Consider the following 20,185-nt stretch of genomic DNA (forward strand, 5'->3'; position numbering starts at 1 on the left):
TTCATTAGCACTACATAGACCTCTAGACATGAATTCATTCATCTTTAGTAACCTGTCCTGGTCTGGTAGACCATCAGATTAATTAATTAATCAATTCACTTCATTCATTCATCAATAACCTGATCAATAATCAGGTAGACCATCATTCATTCATTCATTCATCTATCCATCCATCTGTCAATAACTTGTCCTGGTCAGATAGACCATCATTCATTCATTCATTCATTCATTCATTCATTCATTCATCCATCAATAACCTGTCCTGGTCAGGTAGACCATCATTCATTCATTCGTTCATTCATCCATCAATAACCTGTCCTGGTCAGATAGACCATCATTCATTCATTCATTCATTCATTCATTCATCAATAACATGTCCTGGTCAGGTAGACCATCATTCATTTATTCATTCATTCATTCATCAATAACTTGTCCTGGTCAGGTAGACCATCATTCATTCATTCATTCGTTCATCAATAACCTGTCCTGGTCAGGTAGACCATCATTCATTCATTCATTCATTCATCAATAACCTGTCCTGGTCAGGTAGACCATCATTCATTCATTCATTCATTCATTCATCAATAACCTGTCCTGGTCAGGTAGACCATCATGCATTCATTCATTCATTCATTCATCAATAACCTGTCCTGGTCAGGTAGACCATCATTCATTCATTCATTCATTCATTCATCAATAACATGTCCTGGTCAGGTAGACCATCATGCATTCATTCATTCATTCATCAATAACCTGTCCTGGTCAGGTAGACCATCATTCATTCATTCATTCATTCATCCATCAATAACCTGTCCTGGTCAGGTAGACCATCATTCATTCATTCATTCATTCATTCATCAATAAGCTGTCCTGGTCAGGTAGACCATCATTCATTCATTCATCTTCAGTAACCTATCTTGGTCATCTATATGCCATCAGACTATCTAGAAAAAATAATATACATATTAAATTGTTGTACACTATGCCGTTTTTTTTTTTCTAACAACAACAAAAAAAAAGGTCCAAAGAATGTCCCAAAACATTTTGTTGTTTTCTGCAGCGCTCTAAAAGATTACTTCCGAGTCAAAGGTTATTGTAGTTGAACAAGATGGCGGCCCCCTTAGAGTTGTTTTGCTGGAAAGGGAGTTGGGGTTTGCCTTCTGTTGATACCGACAGTCTAATTGTTTTGGTAAGCCTTGATATTGTTTTATTCTGTACTCTAACCAGATTTATCTCAAACAGCATGTGTTCATGCTTTCTGAGACGCAACTTTATCAGATATGGTTTTTACCCAGCAATGACTGGCTGTTAGTCATCTTCATTCCATTGCATTAAAGTTACATAGAATAAGAATGATTTTAATAATGCTGCTTAGACATGTTTATTTCTCTTAGGAAAGCACATGTCTGGCTCAGAGACTAGGCTTCGTGTGTTAAATATATTACTGAATTAATTTAAAATATAATGCAATGCTCATGGGAGTTGGAGCTTTTACAGCCTGTTCGAAACCCCAGAGTTCATTAAATCTGAGCAGCTTAGCGACGCGATTAGCCTTGCTGGGAGAAAAACACATTTCTTCCCCGATATTTTACAGCAGGTTGGACGTTATGTGTGAGTTTGTAGTTTGAGCACACGCACGAAATGTAATAAGAACAGCGATAAGACCAAAAAAAAAAAAAAAAACATTGATCGTGCAAGAGGAAATTTGGCATACTCTAATACTTGTTAGGAAGGGAGAAACAGAAAAACACATACTGTTAGGTCCGAAAGTATTTGGACAATGACAGAGTTTTTGTGATTTTGCCTTTATACACCACAGTGGATTTGAAATAAAACAATCAAGATGTGATCTAAGTGTAGACTTTCATTTTAAGAGGTTCCACAAAAATATGGCATTTACCATTTAGGAATTACAGCCATTTTCAGCAAAGTACCTCCATTTTCAGGGGCTCAAAGCTACTTTGACAAAGTGACATAATTGATGGATGACATAATCAGGCAGTCACTGACTGCAAAGGATTTTCATCCACGTATTAAAATTATGGTTATATTTACAATTATGTCACTTTGTCCAAATACCTTTGAGCCCCTGAAAATGGAGGTACTTTGCTGAAAATGGCTGTAATTCCTAAATGGTAAATGCCATATTTTTGTGGAACCTCTTAAAATAAAGCTGAAAGTCTACACTTCAATCACATCTTGATTGTTTTGTTTCAAATCCCTGGACTAATACTGGACCCACAGTATTCAAAATACACTTCCCTTTGCAGAACAAGCAATTGTTCAAGATCTGGGAATTAAAAGGTTATGATAAATCTTTAATTTATTAAGCCATAAAATTTCACTCACAATAATGTGAAAGCAGATCCAACTGGGTGTATTTTTGTATATCTCACTCACTTATTCACTTTCAGTAACCACTTTATCCTGGTTAGAGTCGCGGTGGATCTGGAGTCTATCCCAGGACCACTATTCATGAGGCAGGAATACACCCTGAATGGATTGCTGGTCCATCGCAGGGCACCATACACATACATTCACACACTCATTCACACGTAGGGGCAATTTATCTTAGTCAATCGACCTACTGGCATGTGTTTGGGAGGTGAGACAAAACTCCACACAGATACTAACTAGAGCTCGGGATTAAAACCAGGGACCCTGGATCTGTGAGGTGGCAGTGGTACCTGCTGTGCCACCGTACGATCTATTTTTGCTTATGTTTAATCTAAATTTTTGTAAACATGTTTTTTTTTTAATGCCAAGAACACAAAGAATGGACTTGTGCCACTGAGCATTAGAATAAATCTTGGGCGTTAAAAGATGACGTCAGGGGAGGACACACGAGAACACATACAGAGAAACACCCGAAGTGTTACTGACTTATGTAATACTTGTGAAGTCAGACACAGATTTGGCCCTACACTTTTCATCACGTGTCAGTATTGTGCTCTGCTTGGGCATGACGCACAATTAAGCAACTTCATGGTGTGGCCAACAACTGACTTTTATATTAAATTACGTTTGTCCAGGTGCATTAACCTTTGAGTATGTACAATAAGGAGCTGCTTTTGCTGTATGTTTTTTGTTTTTTTGTCCAGGGAGCTTGTATATACTCATTATGGAGGATTGCGTCCTACACAATCACACACATTTTAATGGGTTGAAAAATTTGTTTCTCTACAAAATGCAACCTCTACCGTGTCTACACATATCTGTATGACCTACTTCACACCAACTACAGCTAAGAAAAACAAATTTCACACGTTCAAATTTTTTCCAGTTCATGTAGGCATATGGACACTTGCACTGCAGGATGCATGTGTGTGTGTTTTTATGATTCTTCTAATAGCTGGTGTGGATTTACACACTGGTTAAAATAAAAGTTTAACTGTTGCATTAAACCAGGTTGTAAGAACAGGACTTTGATGGCTGTGCTTGAAATCAGGGAAATACCGTCTTATCCTGGCATCTGTGCAGGAATCGGCAATTACATTTTGGTCCAAATCATTTAAAAAATTATTCTGTGCTGTGCAAACATCAGTATAAACCAGTAAATAGACCCTTGAACTGGCACATAAATAGAGGGGAGTTTGTTTTCTAGCTTAACACAGTTTGCACATATAAATTCGCTGCCTGATACAAAGTACTGATTCATGAATATTCTGTGCTGATTCTGAGACTTAATATAACTGCAGCAGTATGCTTGTTTGTTTATCTACACTTTGTGTTCTTCAAATTTCAATCATGAAAATGAAGTCTTGTGATTTAGCTAGCATTAAGCCATGGACAGACCAGATTTTCACCTTGCAACTTTGTTCAGAGGTGGAGCAAAATCAGGCAGTTATAAGTAGTCCTGGTGTGACTAAGTACCGGTTCATTGAACAGCTAACCAGCTAGCTAGATTGTTGTTTGTAAGAGATTACACAGTTTGGTCAAAATACTGTCTGTCTACTAATTTTATCAAATTTTTATTAGAAGGTTCATTTAGTTAGGTAGTGGTAGCTTGTTATCTCCCGCTAACCAATTGGTATAATTTTTGTATGTATGTACATTAGGGGTGTAACAAAACAATTGTGACATGAAGCATCATGACACAAAAATGTGATGATGTGCATCATGGAAATGTGCAATATCAGCATTCTGTTAATTATGCATGTAATGAAGTTACAGTTTGCACCCAGAGGTTCCAACCTGCATATTCCATAGAGTTGAAATATATAGAGAGCACACTGGTCACGTGATCATATTCTTTCATTGAGCACCTGAACCATTACCAAAATGGGAATAATATGCACTTGTGAAGTGACTGTTAGCTCTGGATCACACTGACTGACATGTTATATGGTTACATGACCACATTGTAAGCGTTAAAGAGAGCTCTGCGGTAGCTTTCAACTGACACCAGCCCTGCAATCTACCTTGCCTGAGAAAGATGCTGCAGAAGTCAGGAATTTTAGCTAACCTTGGAGCTCTATTTCCATCTAAAGTAATGCACTGCTACAGAGCTCATTATGTTTTAATTGATCATTTTCCCCACATCAAAGCCTTTGTTTATTCAATCAATCAAATATTTTTTAATTATTTGTTTGTTTATTTACAGTCAGGTCCATAAGTTTTTGGACAACGACACATTTTTTTTACCTCTGTACACCACCACAATAGATTTGAAATGAAGCAATCAAGATGTGATTGAAGTGTAGACTTTCAGCTTTAATTCAAGGGGTTTAACAAAAATATTGCATTAATCGTTTATGAATTATGGCCATTTTTTACAGAGTCCCTCCATTGTTACAGGCTCAAATGTAATTGGACAATTGACTGATAAGCTGTTTCATGGCCAAGTGTGGCCTGTTTCCTCATTATTTCATGACAGATTAAGGAAATAAAAGGTCTGGAGTTGATTCCAAGCACTGAATTTGCATTTGGTAGCTGTTCATGGGAACTCTCAATATGCGGTCTAAAGAAGTGCCGATGCAAGGGAAGGAGGCCGTCATTAAGACGAAAAAACAAAACCGACCTATCAGAGAGATAGCAGAAACCTTAGGAGTGGCCAAATCAACAATTTGGTACATTCTTAAAAAGAAGGAATGCACTGGAAAGCTCAGCAACACCAAAAGGCCTGGAAGACCACAGAAGAAAACTAAAGTGGATGATTGCAGAATTCTTTCCTTGTTGAAGAACAACCCCTTCACAACATCTAGCCAAGTCAAGAACACTCTTGAAGAGATAGGCATATCATTGTCAAAGTCTACAATCAAGAGACGCCTTCATGAATGTAAATACAGACAGTTTACCTCAAGATGCAAACCTCTGGTAACACTCAAGAACAGAAAGGCCAGATTAGACCCTCTAAAAAAGCCTGACCAGTCCACTGGTGTTTATTAATGATGTGCCTGCTGATAGAAGTAGCAGGATGAATTCTGAAGTGTATAGACTTGTACTTTCTGCTCAGATTCAGTCAAATGATGCAAAACTGATAGGACGGTGAGTCACAGTACAGATGGATAATGACCTAAAATGTACCATGAAAGCAACCCAAGAGCTTCTTAAGGCAAAGAATTTAAATGTTCTTAAATGTCTGATGACCTCAACCCATGCTTTTTCACTTAGTGAAGACAAAACTGAAGGCAGAAAGTCCCACAAACAAGCAGCAACTGAAGGCGGAGAAGAAGTAAAGACCTGGTATTTGGTGATGTCTATGGGTTCCAGACTTCAGGCAGTCATTGTCTGCAAAGAATCTGCCTCCAAGTATTAAAAATAATCCTAATATTTATGATTGTTAGTTTGTCCACTTACTTCTGACCCTGTGAAAATGGAGGGTCTCTGTAAAAAAATGACTGTAATTCCTAAACAGTTAATCCAAAAGCTGAAAGTCTACTCTTCAGTCACATCTTGATTGCTTCATTTCACATCTACTGTGGTGGTGTACAGATACTTATGGACCTTATTTGTTTACAATATTAAACCTCTTTGGCAATTTTTTATTTATTCACAGTTTTATACAGACAAAATAGCACATTGTTTTGCATTGTTTATGATTAAAAAAATGAAAAAGGAGTCTTTTCAGTCAAAATATTCCTTCATTCCAATTTTGTTCAAAATATTCTGAGAATATCGAAACCTGAGCCCAGTATCATGAATAGAATCATGACTGGCGAGTATCACTACACCTCTGATATACATACTGTTGTTGTATAAAACAGGGTGTCCTGAAAGGTTAATAAGTGCTTCCTCCTGCTGAATCTGCCAGAAGGACATGACTCTAGTCATGCATTCTTTTTTTCTGCTGGCTCAAGCTTTCAAGATTGGCAAATTCTGGGTTTCTGGTTTTGTTATTCCCATTTTGTGCTGTTGCTACTTGACTCTGAACATTCACTGTGGCCCTTTTTAAGGTTTTATATAGCATAAATCATAGAAAGATTCATTTCCTGGATGCTTTTGTTTTATAATAAGTTGACAAAAGAAAAGTTGACTTTGGTTAAGACTAATGCTTGTTTTGGAATTGTAAAAAAAAAAAATTGATAATTAAGTGGTAATTACACATTTACATCTTATTATTAATAAAGCTATTAAAACCAGGATTGCAGATGCCTGATATTTGCATTGTTTTAGTAAACTGTGTTTTTAATCTCATAAATAACACAATGAACAATATGAAGTCTTTTCTGTGCCTCTGGGGCTTCTTTTGTTCCAGAGGAATAACTTCTCATGGAAAGAGTTTCTTCACTTTCCTACTTTTCCACTCTGTCTCAGCCTCACCAGGAAATCCCTGTCCATATCTCTGTAACACCATAGTAGCCACATGGATTTAATTTCCCTCGTTTCAGGATCCCCCACTTTTTTAAAAAACTTTCAGATAATGTGGCTTATTTGCAGGAGGTGGGTTCAGAAGAACTTTCCTCTTCTTGGTGGTTGGGAAAATGCCTGTGGCATTTTTTCCCCCTGTAGCGGGGTCTATAACTACAGCCTGATTCCTGACACAGCAAGCAGTTAGTGATACATCATAGTACTCTCTCACAGACTGTCTGGAAAATTATAGCCCAGTTCCATTCAGTTTTCCACATGATTTCTGGGTTGTTCTTGCAATGAATAAACTAACAGCGTGGAGGAGGCAACAGAAGAGTAAATGTTCACATGCACTCTAGTTTGTTTTATAATTAGGCAAATCCCATATATATATATATTTTTTTTTTTCCCCATTTAATGGAAATTCATATGTTGGAAATTCCTACACAGATAATGTGTGTAAAGCATAGATGATGTGTGATCTGTGTATAGGCTCACCTTAAACTGAATTCAATGAGCACTGGAGGACTTTAGTTAAATTAATCTCTCAATCAAGGCCAGCAGTTATATCAGTATGGTACTACTCTTTAGTGAGCTGCCATTTGAAAATGGTCTTAACTGTACAGCTTGTGTTGACCAGTTTCAGTTAAGTTTCAGTGCCGTCCGGTTTCAGTTTCAATATTTTATTGACACCTCGTGATCGTATTTTAAGAGATTGCATATTACACCCAGCACTAAATCATACATTCATTCAATATGCGTGATTTATTTTCACAGTTAAATCTCACATTTTATACTGTGGTGAAATTGCAGCTTAGCATGGTTTATAGAAGAAAGTCCATTTGGAATGGTGCTTATGGCATTTTTATACGAACTGGTGCTGTGCTGTAAACTAAACTGTCAGCAGAAGCAGTTTGGCCTGCAGCAACTTTCCTGTTCGTGTTTCTGTTGGACAGCACATGGGCATTCATGTCTCTGGTTTTACGACACGCAGTTTAAAATTGTGGAGGAATTCTCCAATAATCTGAAGGCATGATGTCAGCCTTTGATGGTAATGGTCTATTCCAACTGGCTGCATCACATCGTGTCTATTTCCACTGCTCTGCTCGTTTAGGCAGTAATACTCAACCGCACAGTGACAGTAAAGACACTTAGATTTCATTTGACTTCTAATTTCTGAATTATAAAACTGCAAAAAAGATGGAAAGTTCCAGAAATTTAGTGTAGAATATAAACAGTCAGTCTCAACTAACCTGAAATTTCCTGGACATTCTGACAGTATTTAGTGAGTGGCCATTTAAAATTATTCCTAACTTTTTAATTGTGTGAAATGTGTTTATATTAGTTTAGAAATATAGTAAAAAATAGTAAAAAAAAAACAAAAAACTGACATTTCAGTAGAAAACTGAAAATAATTCATAGCCTTTCAAAGATGATGGTGCTCTTTAAAGGTTTGTGTCGCTGTATTACTTTTTTTGGTATAATATAGACTATTTATAAGCCTTTAATGCTCTAGACTCTGGGGAGGTTTCAGTGTCACAGTGATCTTGCATTAAAATGTTATTAACATTTGAAATGAAATGAAAGCTAATGATTTTTATATTCTGTTTGTGGTTATACTAGATATGTATTTTCACCACCACTTAACTTTTTTTGCCTTATGGCTTGCTGCTTTTTCCTCAGTCCACTTCTCTTTGTAATTCCTCAAACAGCTTTAAAAAAAATCTCAAGACCTGCAGACATTGTGGAAGAAATTTAGCAGTGTTTTCCATGACGTTCCCTTGTCCCCTGTCTCTCTCTCTCTCTCTCTCTCTCTCTCTCTCTCTCTCTCATCCGCCAACCCTTTATGCTAGAGAGTCTACGTGCCTCCTTTCCACATTAAAAAAAATGAGGCTTGCAGCAAAAATGTCACATAGATGCAAGTGGTTTTTATGGTTCTGCTCTAATGTATATGACACCCAAACTATTTTGGAGCTATAAAGAATACCACTCTTGTCTCTGTCTTAATAGAATTCATCTGGGAGTACTCTTTATACCCTTCTCATTGTTACAAACTTGGAAATCTAAAAAAAATAATAAATAAATTATTGTTATTCCACATTTTTATTTTAGCCCAGATTTGTTGGGACATAAGTAATAGAAAGATTGATTTGCTGGATGCTTTTTACATGTAATTAGTGACATAGGCATTGGCATTAGGTAGTTAGTAAGACAGCTCTTTGGCTATAACATCTTTGACAGGAATTAAACTGCAGCAAGTCATTGAGTTTAAGTTTGGTCCACATGCAGTGATGTGTTGAGTGGCTGTTTTCTGCCAGAGAAGCTGTGAACTGCTTCCTTTCTCAAGATAAAATAAGCAGAGCATGGCTTCCTGTCTTTCACTGCCAAGTCTACTTAACCCAGAATCACGATTGAGCTAAATCACGACCTCAATCTGCTTTGTTATAAGGAATATGTTATGAATTCTCAAAAGTCTGGCTAAAAATTCCACAATTCTTTGAATTGTCACCTAATTGTAGAGCCGTGGTTCCCACTTGTCTAAGACACTGCTTGTCTTAGGTTTTTGACCCAGTCTGTCTTTTTCTCTCTCCTCAGTAAGCTCCTTTAAGACCACTCTGGACATGTGTACAATTTATTCACTGCTAACATAACTGAAAATTAGGCTCAGTACCTGCAAGTTTATGTGCTGAACTGTTGAACTGCTTCACATCCTGTCCTAAATTTCCTATGCTAAAAATAAGGCTGCCAGTGGAAAAAAGGTTTTGAAAGGGTTATTCATCTGTGTTTGTGTCTGTCTCGTATGAGAACAGGCTGTTATTATTTATGGTTTATGATATTTATTAGGTTTTTAAGCGTTATACCTCATGAGGAAGACACACACTGTCTGTTTCTGGGCTGTTTTATATCCTGGCTGTGTTTCCCATCCACAGATGTCCTGTAGGGTGTGTAGAGAGTGTTAATGCTTTCTATTTCAGCAGGTCCATTGGTGCTCTTCCAGTCTGGCCTGGTTATAATTTGATTAAATGTGCGATTAATTTAGATCTTTTCCAGGCTGAGTTGTGGAAGGCTGTGTTTAATTTATCACTGTAAAGTTGTGTGCCTATACCTCAGTAGCTGGTGTGTGTTCAGCTTTTCCTACTAAATTATTCAACTACGTTACAAAACGTTCTTCTGCGAGTTGCATGCAAAGACATTTCTACCGAAGAGGTTGCTAAATCTCCAAAGGTTCAATAATACTGCTTTAACCAGTGCCTTATGAATGGATTAAAGCAAAAAAAAAAAAAAAAAACGGGCCTGGAGGGCCATATCCCTTTGTGGTTTTCTTTTTCTAATACAACAAATGCTGCTCATAAAGGTCCAACTAGTTGAATAGAGTGTGTTAAATGAGCTAGATGCTTACCACTGCAATGTTGTGCAGCTCCAGCCTGGATTACAACACAAGTCTTACTCATAACATTCTTGGCTTCTTAAGTGATCTTCTGTGCTTCCAGGCATATGCTCGATTTGCTGGAACCCCACTGAAAGTTCACAAGATCTCCAACCCCTGGAGGAGTCCCACAGGTAAGCAGATTTTTTTCAGGGGGATTTTAATGGTTGGTTTCTGGGCAGGCATGCGTAGTTAATGTAAGTATGGTGCTTTTAAACTGATCAGGTTACCTCCAAAGTCAGAAAGTGTCTAAGCCACTAATCCCAGAAAACTGCGACTTATCTGAACTGGATCTTGTGTTGGAGGTTGACAATGGTGAAATAGACATAGCAGCTAAAGGAATTAGGAATTTTAGTGCTCATTGTATCGTATATAATGCATGCTGTATTTACCTGCCTCAACATTACTCTTCTGCAGTGATAAGCTTCTCCTTTAGATGCATGAGTAGCATTAGTACTGGTTACAGGTTAGTGCTATCAGTGGTAGTTAGCAGTATGTAATACTAGATAACAATAGTAGTAATAAGTTACTTCTACTAATTCTATCAGTAACATAGACAGACCAGCATTTGCTATGAGAATTACACACAGTAGCCTTACAGTAATGTGAGAAGTAAATAATTGAGTAGTATGCTCAGACTGATGTGTGTTGTGGCTGCATGCTCCCAGGTTCACTCCCTGCTCTGAAGACCAAAGAGGATGGGAGCTTCTCTCAACCCAGCAAGATTATCATCCAGCTCAGGAAACAGGTAACCCGCTGTCCTTGACTCATAGTTCTGGCTCATAGTTCTGGCTGTAAATCAAACTAGAGGATTATATTAATCCACTTGTTTTAATATATTATCGTTTCTTTAGTTACAACTCATTTATAGGGGCTTGTATGGTGAACACTCCACAATAATCTAAGGCTAATAATTAACAGGTTAAGTAAATTAAAACGTCTTGTTTGACAAAGAAAAACATAACCATTGATATGGTGAAGATTTCTGTAAGGAGACAGTAAGTTTTCCGGCATAGGAGAGTCTTTTGTGCTTTCTGGTTTCTTGGTAACGTGACTAGACACATTTTTGTCTTCCTAACTTCAAGAGTGAGGGGGCAAAAGAGAAGCTAGTGTGGGAAAGACTGTTTATAGATGTGTTAAAATAAGTGATGACAGGAACTAACTTGTCTTGTGGACATTCCACAACATTAAATGTTTAAAAAGTATGTGATGTCATTCATTAATAAATTAATTGTAATCATTGCCAAATTGCTGTGGTATATTTTCCTATTTAGTTCTCACATAGCCTGTACTAAGTTTGTGCTTTCTTTTGTATTGTGATGACACTGAACATATCCAAGTATGGTCCTCATTTTGATACCTTAATGGCTGATAATGATCGTCGTGTTTATTTCAGAAATACAATGCAGACTACGATCTGTCCGCGAAAGAAGGAGCCGACACACTTGCTTTTATCTCTCTGGTGGAGGAAAAGCTGATGCCTGCTCTGGTGAGATTCGCATGAGGAGCACAGAAGCTGGTTTGCAGAGATACATGATCCAGTCCTGTTGTTAGTGAGAACACAATGGTGCAAATGATAAGAAAGGTGGACTGAAGAAAGAGCCCAGTGTTCCCTCAGTGTTGAAAGGGGGCCAATATTATATAACAATATCTTTTTCATTACCTCTCATTATATGCAGTTTGTCCTAACAGTCTCTCTCCTGCCATGCTTTCTCCTATGATTCATTAGGAGGTAAATGGTGACTGGGTTATTATCTCTGGTATTTAATAGCTGCTGTAGAACAATTCCAGACAGTTTCCTCTCAGTTGGAGGTAGTGGGGCTGGAGTAGGACCATTTTTAACTCTTCCATCACCTGAACTGCTGTTGTGAAAGGATCTCCATATAAAGCTTGTGTTAACTATATAGATAATGTTATTAGAATGCTGTTAAAATTTTGCATTTTTAGAAGAATGACCTTATAAAAATCCATTCACTATCAATCTTTCCCCGTATGTCTTTCTCTCCATTCTCTTCCACTGTTGTCTGTTGTACACACACTTGCAGATTTATGCTCTGTGGATTGATCCTAAGAACTATGTTGAGGTGACACGTCGCTGGCATGCAGAGAATATCTCCTTTCCACTGAACTTTTTCCTGCCGAGCCGCATGCAGTGCCAGCAGCTGGAGAGAGTGCGACTCATGCGGGGAAACAGCACTCTGGAGGCCGGCGAGGAGGCTGAGAAAGAGGTGCAGAGGCATGGAATTATGGGTTGGAGAAGGAGAGTTTGGGGCTGAGACTTTGAGAGTGGGAATGTGTAATATAGCAATCGAAAGCCCAGGTGTCCATACATGCAGCTGGGGATCGACCCTGCGGCCAAGTTTGTTTCCACAGCTAATATAATAACATAATCCAACCAAACAAGATCCTGATGATCATCAGAATATTACAGGCAAAGGTGTTGAGAGAAGTACTGCTGCTCTGCGTACCACAGATTCTTTGTGCACACACACATACACATACTTAAACACCTGCAAGTTTGATTTATTTTATCAGGATGTCATAGACATAATGCATTTAGAAAAAAACTCCCTCTTTCTCTTTCTCTCTGAAGCTGTACAGTGATGCGCTGGAGTGCATGAATCTTCTCTCTCAACGCCTCGGCTCGAACAGATTTTTCTTCGGGGACTCGTAAGTTCCTCAATGCACAAAGGCTAAATTAGGGCTTTTGAAATGTTTTTGAATGAGCTTCCATCCTTCTTTGTGTCACATCCCTGGTTCCTGAAGTGATGACTACTTTATTTGTAAGCTAGTAAATCTGTTAAATCGTGAGTCTGCACAGATTCACAACCAGCTTGTTCTAGGGCCCTATTTGTCAAGGAGTCACTGAAGCAAATTTATCTCCAGACCTAATTTGAAGAAGAATTTATATGACTTCTAGCAAACTTGTGATAGATATAGTCAGTAGGAATGGGTTAGGGAAGATCCAAAAGCTCAGAAGATGTGAAAGACGTCAGAGTCAGATCAAAATGTGTACAAGTTATTAGATAATATTTATATCACATTCAGAAAAGGGAATGCAGGCCTTCCCTGCACAGATTGCATTTCTCTGCCTTCATTTTGTATGCAAGCTTTTGCACATAACTGTATTTTGTCGATTTGTATTTTGTATCTTTGTTCATTTTAAGAAATCAAAGTCATTCTGCACATATTCTTTATATTTTGTATATATATTTTTGATATTTAAAGTGCCAGAGTATATAGTATATTTGACGTGCTACTGTAGAATTGCTTCAATCACTGCTAAAGCCTGATAAATTCCTCCTAGCTATGAAGAGCAGACTATAGAGAGCTCACTTTGAGATTTACCCTCCAGGCCCTCCTCCCTCGATGCTTATGTGTTTGGACACTTGGCACCTCTACTGAAGATCAGGCTGCCCAGCAGCAAACTACAGCAGCACCTGAAGGCTCTAGACAACCTGACCAACTTCTGCTCTAACATCCTGTCCCTGTACTTCCCCGATGAGAACCGAGGTGAGGTGCCAGTCACTATTAGGAAGAGTAGTATTTGCTCCACAAGAACCAGTAGTATCCTGCCTACTGTACAGGAGCATGTGACATATCATGTGTATATATTCTTTGTTGTATTTGAGACTGAGATAAGATAAAGAGGTATACTGTTATCATGTATGGTTTGGTGCCTTGTGCCCAGTGTTATCAGGATTAGCTCTAGAACGACCGCAACCCAGCTCAGGATAAAGCTGTTATTAAAGACGAATGAATAAATGTGTGATTTAATTCTTATTTGTTAACAGAAGGAATGGGTCAGCCGGCATCCAATGTGCAGGAGGGGAGTGACTTCGACCACGAGCCTTATAAGAGACGCAAGCAGCTGCTGTCTGTCCTGGTAGCTGTAGCAGCCATGCTGGGCTACGCTCTCCTCACAGGCATTGTTGCTATTGAGCATGTGAAGGAGGAGGGGTCAAGAGGACACACCGCCTCCATTGAACTTCAGGATGAAGAGGAGGAGTGATGGAGGGAGGAGTGGGAAATAAATGGGAACACTTAATATATCTGGTGGACAGAAATTTTCACTGGAGATTCACACTATGAGGAAGGTTAAGATTACGATGTGTCTTTTCTAATCATAGAAATTTGAATGGGATTTGGGCTTTGCTTTTTTTCCCCTGCATATATGACATCATTTATCTTTCTGTTTTTCAGTTCTTTATCACGTGGTGCTATAAGGGTTTCTAGTTTCCACATTATGGACATTAGCTTTTCATTGTACCACATCTGAAATGTACTATGAAGAGTACTATGTTTTATGATCTGACTTGAAAGTGATAATCAGATATGGCCCGTGCTTCAAGTCTAATTTCTATGGGTTATAGACTAGGTGGTAAATGCTCTGTATCTTAATTGACATATTACTTTCATCTAGTAAACATTTTGGTGAAATTCCATTGGTGGACCAACTAATAACATCTCAACTCGATCTGTAGTCTCTGTTCATAGCACTTAGATGAAAAGCTCTTTTGCCTTGTTGCCTTGTCCACTGAGCCACACATTCTGTTGATCTGTGCAATGTTCAAACCAGTAATGATGTTCAAGGGACATTAGTGCTTAGGTCACTGATTTATTTATTATTTTTTTAATTGAAATTTTTATGTTTGTTCCAAAGGCTTAAAAACACATTGTAAGTCAACATTTGAAACAAGAGCTTTAATAAAGTGTTATTTGCCTGGTTGCAACAAAACATCAGGGGTTTATCACATTTTCTTTTGTGTTTAACAAGTTGCATCAAAAAGTACGGTGTATAATTTAGATAATGATCATTCCAAAAAGTTTATCCATATCTAGCACTAGAGTAGATGATCCTACTTATGTAGGTTTACCTTTAATACTGTACTTTGTATGGGGTGTGTGTGTGTGTGTGTGTGTGTGTGTGTGTGTTTTATAATTTCATATGTGTACTTTCTTGCAAGATGAGGGGTTTGTAGGGCCTATAAGTCTAGGGCCTCTAAGTCATTTTTATGTCTCTGTAGGTGTTTGGTATGCAAAGCTTTCCTCCCTTTAACAGTAATAATCTGTCTGTCTTATATTCCTACCATCTATCACAGTTCTTTATGTATGTACTTCTGGGACCTGCTACAGTTCTTATATATAATGCAATTCTACCTACATTTCCTTACCTGCATGCTATTCTAAATCACTTTCAGCAGTAAAAGTGTTTGTTTGGGTGACTCTTGTCTTATCACTATAATTTGGGGTAGGTGTCTACAGAAAGGGTCATGCTTTATTAAGTTTAAAGAACAGTTGATGACCTGGCTAATGAACTACAGTGAGTTACATCTAACTCAGTGTGTGACTGTGCCATCTAATTTCAGCTGCTCTCCTCAAATGTCTGGTTTATATGCTCAAAAACAGAACAAATATTTGTAATTATAGACTTTGCTTCTGTGAAAGTAAAAAAGGTACAGCAGTAGTACATCCTTAAGTGGCCTTAAGGATTGAAAAGGTATTGATGTCCAACTGTTGTATGACACAGTCCAGTATCAGGAAAAAAAGATCTTAACGTTTTAGAGAGTATTCATGTCCAGCGGCAGTTTGGCAAGAGTGAATTGATTATCTAGTATCAAGATGCTTAAAGGAGAAGTTGAATCTTTGAACGCAGCTTGGTTTGTTGGTGGCCTACTAAACAAACTGATTATAATTGAAATGGCCAGCCTGCTCAAATCAGTTAGTATAGTCCACTGAGCACGAAGGACATCACCATGAATTTCATTAGCACAGAAACAATCCAGATTCACCAAAAAAAAAAAGTAATTTAATTTGAATCTAAAGAGTCCAATATGAGCAGGTTGAAAGTATATCAGATTAACCTGAGTTTCAGGGTTTTTTTGGATGAAGTTATTTGGGGATTTAAGATGGTTGAAACAAGGAACTCCCCTTCACCCCTTCTACCCACCAGGGTTGGTGAGAATCCCCTGGATACTTTACTGTGCGCCAGCACACACAATGAGACCTTCCAACAGTCATACAGTTGGAAGGTCTCAGCGTGTGTGCTGGCGCACAGTAAAGTATTAAATACAACTAGCATATCAGTCTGATAATGAGCAGTCTGGTCTCAGCAATGTCCAAAAATGGGTCTGGGATGTTCTTGGATGGCTAGTAGGCTCTGCTGATAGTTGGTGTGTTTGGTTGTGCTGGTTTTGTGATTATGAAATCTGCATTCTCTAGGGCATCTTTGGTGGCAGGGCCAAAGAGTGACCCTCACCCTGGCCCTGGATAGGAGGGTGCAGATTGCATAATCACCAGCACAACAAAAAAAAGGAACCATCTATGTGGCACTTTAAGTCACCACAACCCAGTGCCATAGCCCACAATGGCCCATCTGCCTCATACAAGCCTTACACCATTTGAAGGCATCTAAGTGCCCTCATCCATTAAGCCATACCACAGAGCATGCCCATGAAGCGGCTGGCCATGGAATGCTTTACAGCCAAAAACATTGCCAACAAAGTTGTTGCTCTGACCTGAGAATTTCATTCTCTTTTGAACAAAGGAGTGATCAAAAAGTTCAAACAAGGGTTCTACTCAACATACTTCTGTGTTCAGAAGAATGCTGGGTTCTGTCCAATTTTAAATTTGAGGGGACTGAAGGTAATACAGATTAAATTAGATTCAATTCAATTTGATTTATATAGCACTTTCATCAATGGACATTGTCACAAAGCAGCTTTACAGAAATCCAGATCTAGATGTAAATTTAACTAAATTTACAATTATCTTTTAAGGTTTGTCTTCCAAGAACAGGCACTGAATTTCAAAGTTCTACCCTTGTTCTCCCCTTCTACCCTGCCACTTCTATCATCATAGATGTTTTTCAGGAAGCTTTATTCACTGAGAATTCTAGCTACCCTGTTAACTCAACATGTGGCAGACATTATTATACTTGCCAATCAGATTCAGCTAGGTCACCATGTGAAGTACCAGCTGCTATTGAGGATGTTGGGACTGATAATGCCAGCCTTAGCACAAATCCTTCTAGGCTTGCTGGAGCTATTAGCCTTCAGTACTGTGTTATCAGATTATGACATAAGTGTCTCTTTTGTTTGAGTGAGAGGGGCTCAGGCTCTAGCTTGCTAGAGATGGAAGAATTTCCTAACGAATGTGGCCCAGTTGGTGAGTGCTGCCCCACTCAAATCTAAGATCAGAACACATCAACTAGCTAGAGATTGATGTTGGTCACTTGGCCCTAAAGTTATTATTACCTGGGATATTTCTGTGTTCGTTTGCTCAGACAACGTTACACTGACCGTCAGGGTGGCATGAGGCCAAGTGGTTTCTCTAGCTTTCTCTAGCTTTCTGTATAAACAGTATACTATATATAGGAATATCCTATCTATATACACTATAAGGCCAAAGAGTATGTGGACACCTGATCATCACACCCTTACATGTGATAAATGTTATTTGAGAAACATCTTTGTCTCATCATTTTGTCTTATTGTCATTTTGACTTACTGACAAGCCATTATCTTAGGAGAATTTATAGTAGACTTTGTATTTGCAATATAAAAAGAAACTCCTAGTGGGTTTTAATTTCTATATTCCTCTTCCTCTCTGTGAAGGCCAGTAAACATCTTACAGGAGCTGCCAAACTGAGGGCTGTCTCTCTACTGCACACTGCACCCTATGGACACACAGCTGTGTATTACAGCATCGCTCAGGAATCCCACCTTGGCTCCTGTTCACTCCAGGGTTTTTTTTTTTTTTTTTTTTTTTGGGTGGGGGGGTTGGGGGGAGGGGTTGGGGGGGAGGGGTTGGGGGTATGTAATATGTGTATGCGTGTGTGTGCGTGTGTGTTTGCTTGCGTGCACACGCATGTGTACTCAAGGCTTATGTGTTCTCTCCAATGGGAGCTGAAGTTTAATGACATCAGAAAACAGATCTGGAAAATGTACTGTAGGAAAAATATTGTGCAGCTTTGTTCTGTGATTCCAATTGCAATTCAGACAGAATCGGAAGGATGGAGTTTAATGCCTGAACATGCATGTCATGATTGTATCTGCTTTTAGTTTAGTTCAGGAACTAAAAAGTGTGAGTCATCCTTTTAGACTCACTACTGCTAAGCATTCAAACATTTTTCTGGAAACTCTGAATTTTTCTCTCTGAAAGAGAATGATTTCAACAAGCCACCCATTCCGTACAGGCACGTTACTTCATGTTTAGCGTGCCTTTTTAGCAGAAACACTTTGGAATTGTGTAATGGTGTCTGAAAAGGGCAAGAACCAACCATTCATTTCCAAATCTCCTGCTTTCAAGGTCCAGCAATAATGAAGCGTGTGGGGAAATATTTCCTTGGCACATGCTGTTAAAAGTGGTTGCTGAGGCAACACAGTAGCAATCAAAAATAAACATTTTCTCAGAGCAGGGGAGGGAGATGTCAAGGCTGCCCTCAATAAAAAACTGGCTAAAAAGTTTTTGAGACTTTAATAAACACATCTTGGAATCATTATTATAAATTGCAGGGTTTATAATTCCAAGATCATCATTCTTTTAACAGTGTACAGTGAATTGCAGCTAAGAGGTTTCAGAGCTGTGGGCTTAAAGGTTTGCGAGGTCATATTAGGGGTTAAGTGTTTGCCTGAAGGGGTCAGCTGCCGCGTCTCAGAAATACCAGTGTACTTGTTTCATTTCAACCGTGCCTTTATTTTCCCAACACAGTGCTTTTCTGAGGTTTTGACTGGACTATTGAATTGTGAACATCACAAATCATCACAGGATTGATTTATACTGGTGATGTGTGAAAAGAACACTGGTGTGTCAGAACATGTGTATGATCATTATGTGCATAACCTCAACATCTGTCCCTTTTTTGTTCCTTCTACCATATCAGTGTGCTGTAGAAGTCCAGAGAAGCTGTTGCATTTTTCTGTGCAATCTTAATACATTTTTCTCAGCATTCTCCCAGTCACTACTCTAGCCATTGCAGAGTCTGTGTATATTTAAAATCTGTTGAGATTCTATGGTATTGTGTCCACATTTGCCATTATGCTTCTACAAAAATATGACTTTAAATTCGTTAAATAAGGTTGCTTTCCTTCCCCATAATCAGAAATAACAATCATATAACTTATAGTATCATATAGGCCTACTCTTACTTATTATTCTAGATCTGGCTAGCTGTATTACATTGTGAACTTGTCGTGTAAAAAAAAAAGGTTTCAAGGAGTATTAAACCTTTAAAGGCTAAACTACTTATTCATATTATAGTAGTGTGTTTTACCAAATTCCTGATCAGCTCAAACATTCAATTACCTTTCTGGACATTTTCCATTTAATGAAAATAGTGAATATAGAGGCTGCTACACTTACATTTTTTCAGGTCTCTGAGCTTCCTTTTCAAGTGACAAACTCTAATTTGGAAATTATTTCTTCTCTCAGTTCCAGATGCATGCATGTTTAGCCCATCATGATTTCATTAATACAAGACCTGGTTTATTTAAACTTCAGATTACGTCATGTTTCCTCATCTAATAGAACAGAGTACAGAATAATCAGACAGTATATTTCTTGTATTCGCCAGGAAATATTAATTTAAATAACTTTTTTTTTTTTTTTTAAACTTCTTCAAGGCCATATAATGTCCACTATTGACTATTTTAACCTGCTGATTGTCAAAGATGTATATATAGGGTGAATCCATAAATATTGGGACAGTTTTTTAATTTCTACATTGTCTAAGCTTTCTTGACATTGTTAAAATAGCATACCTAACACATTATATTTCTGAAATCCTCAAGATGTTGACTATTATTCTGTGTAGGGAAAATGGTTATATTGTATTCTAAGGAAACATGTTTGGTAATTTGGGATATATATATATTCTTTGGTTTAGTCCTTCTCTGTCATAAAAATGTTATGTAGCATACTTATTCATGACATCAGTAAATCACATTTCAGCAACAGGACTATGCTCTA

The 20,185-nt window shown here is 38.1% G+C and overlaps 1 protein-coding gene across 1 annotated transcript; it reads left to right on the forward strand.

Moving 5' to 3' along the window:
• The first annotated feature begins 1,051 nt into the window (after nucleotides 1-1,051).
• On the forward strand, nucleotides 1,052-14,959 carry mtx1a (metaxin 1a). Its single transcript, XM_026939590.3, has 8 exons — nucleotides 1,052-1,189; nucleotides 10,281-10,350; nucleotides 10,885-10,964; nucleotides 11,613-11,705; nucleotides 12,262-12,444; nucleotides 12,810-12,886; nucleotides 13,572-13,729; nucleotides 14,011-14,959. Exons 1-8 carry the CDS (start codon nucleotides 1,109-1,111, stop codon nucleotides 14,226-14,228), a joined length of 960 nt encoding a protein of 319 aa, XP_026795391.1. The 5' UTR covers nucleotides 1,052-1,108; the 3' UTR covers nucleotides 14,229-14,959.
• Nucleotides 14,960-20,185: the final 5,226 nt, after the last annotated feature.

The sequence above is a fragment of the Pangasianodon hypophthalmus genome, chromosome 1 (assembly GCF_027358585.1).
Source record: "Pangasianodon hypophthalmus isolate fPanHyp1 chromosome 1, fPanHyp1.pri, whole genome shotgun sequence".
Lineage (NCBI taxonomy): Eukaryota > Metazoa > Chordata > Actinopteri > Siluriformes > Pangasiidae > Pangasianodon > Pangasianodon hypophthalmus.

Bases quoted from the DNA above. Each gene is read 5' to 3' on its own strand.
- mtx1a (XM_026939590.3), top strand. From the start codon at position 1,109: ATGGCGGCCCCCTTAGAGTTGTTTTGCTGGAAAGGGAGTTGGGGTTTG. The intron at 10,965-11,612 runs GTAACCCGCTGT...TGTTTATTTCAG, and splicing joins TCATCCAGCTCAGGAAACAG to AAATACAATGCAGACTACGA. The intron at 11,706-12,261 runs GTGAGATTCGCA...ACACACTTGCAG, and splicing joins AAAAGCTGATGCCTGCTCTG to ATTTATGCTCTGTGGATTGA.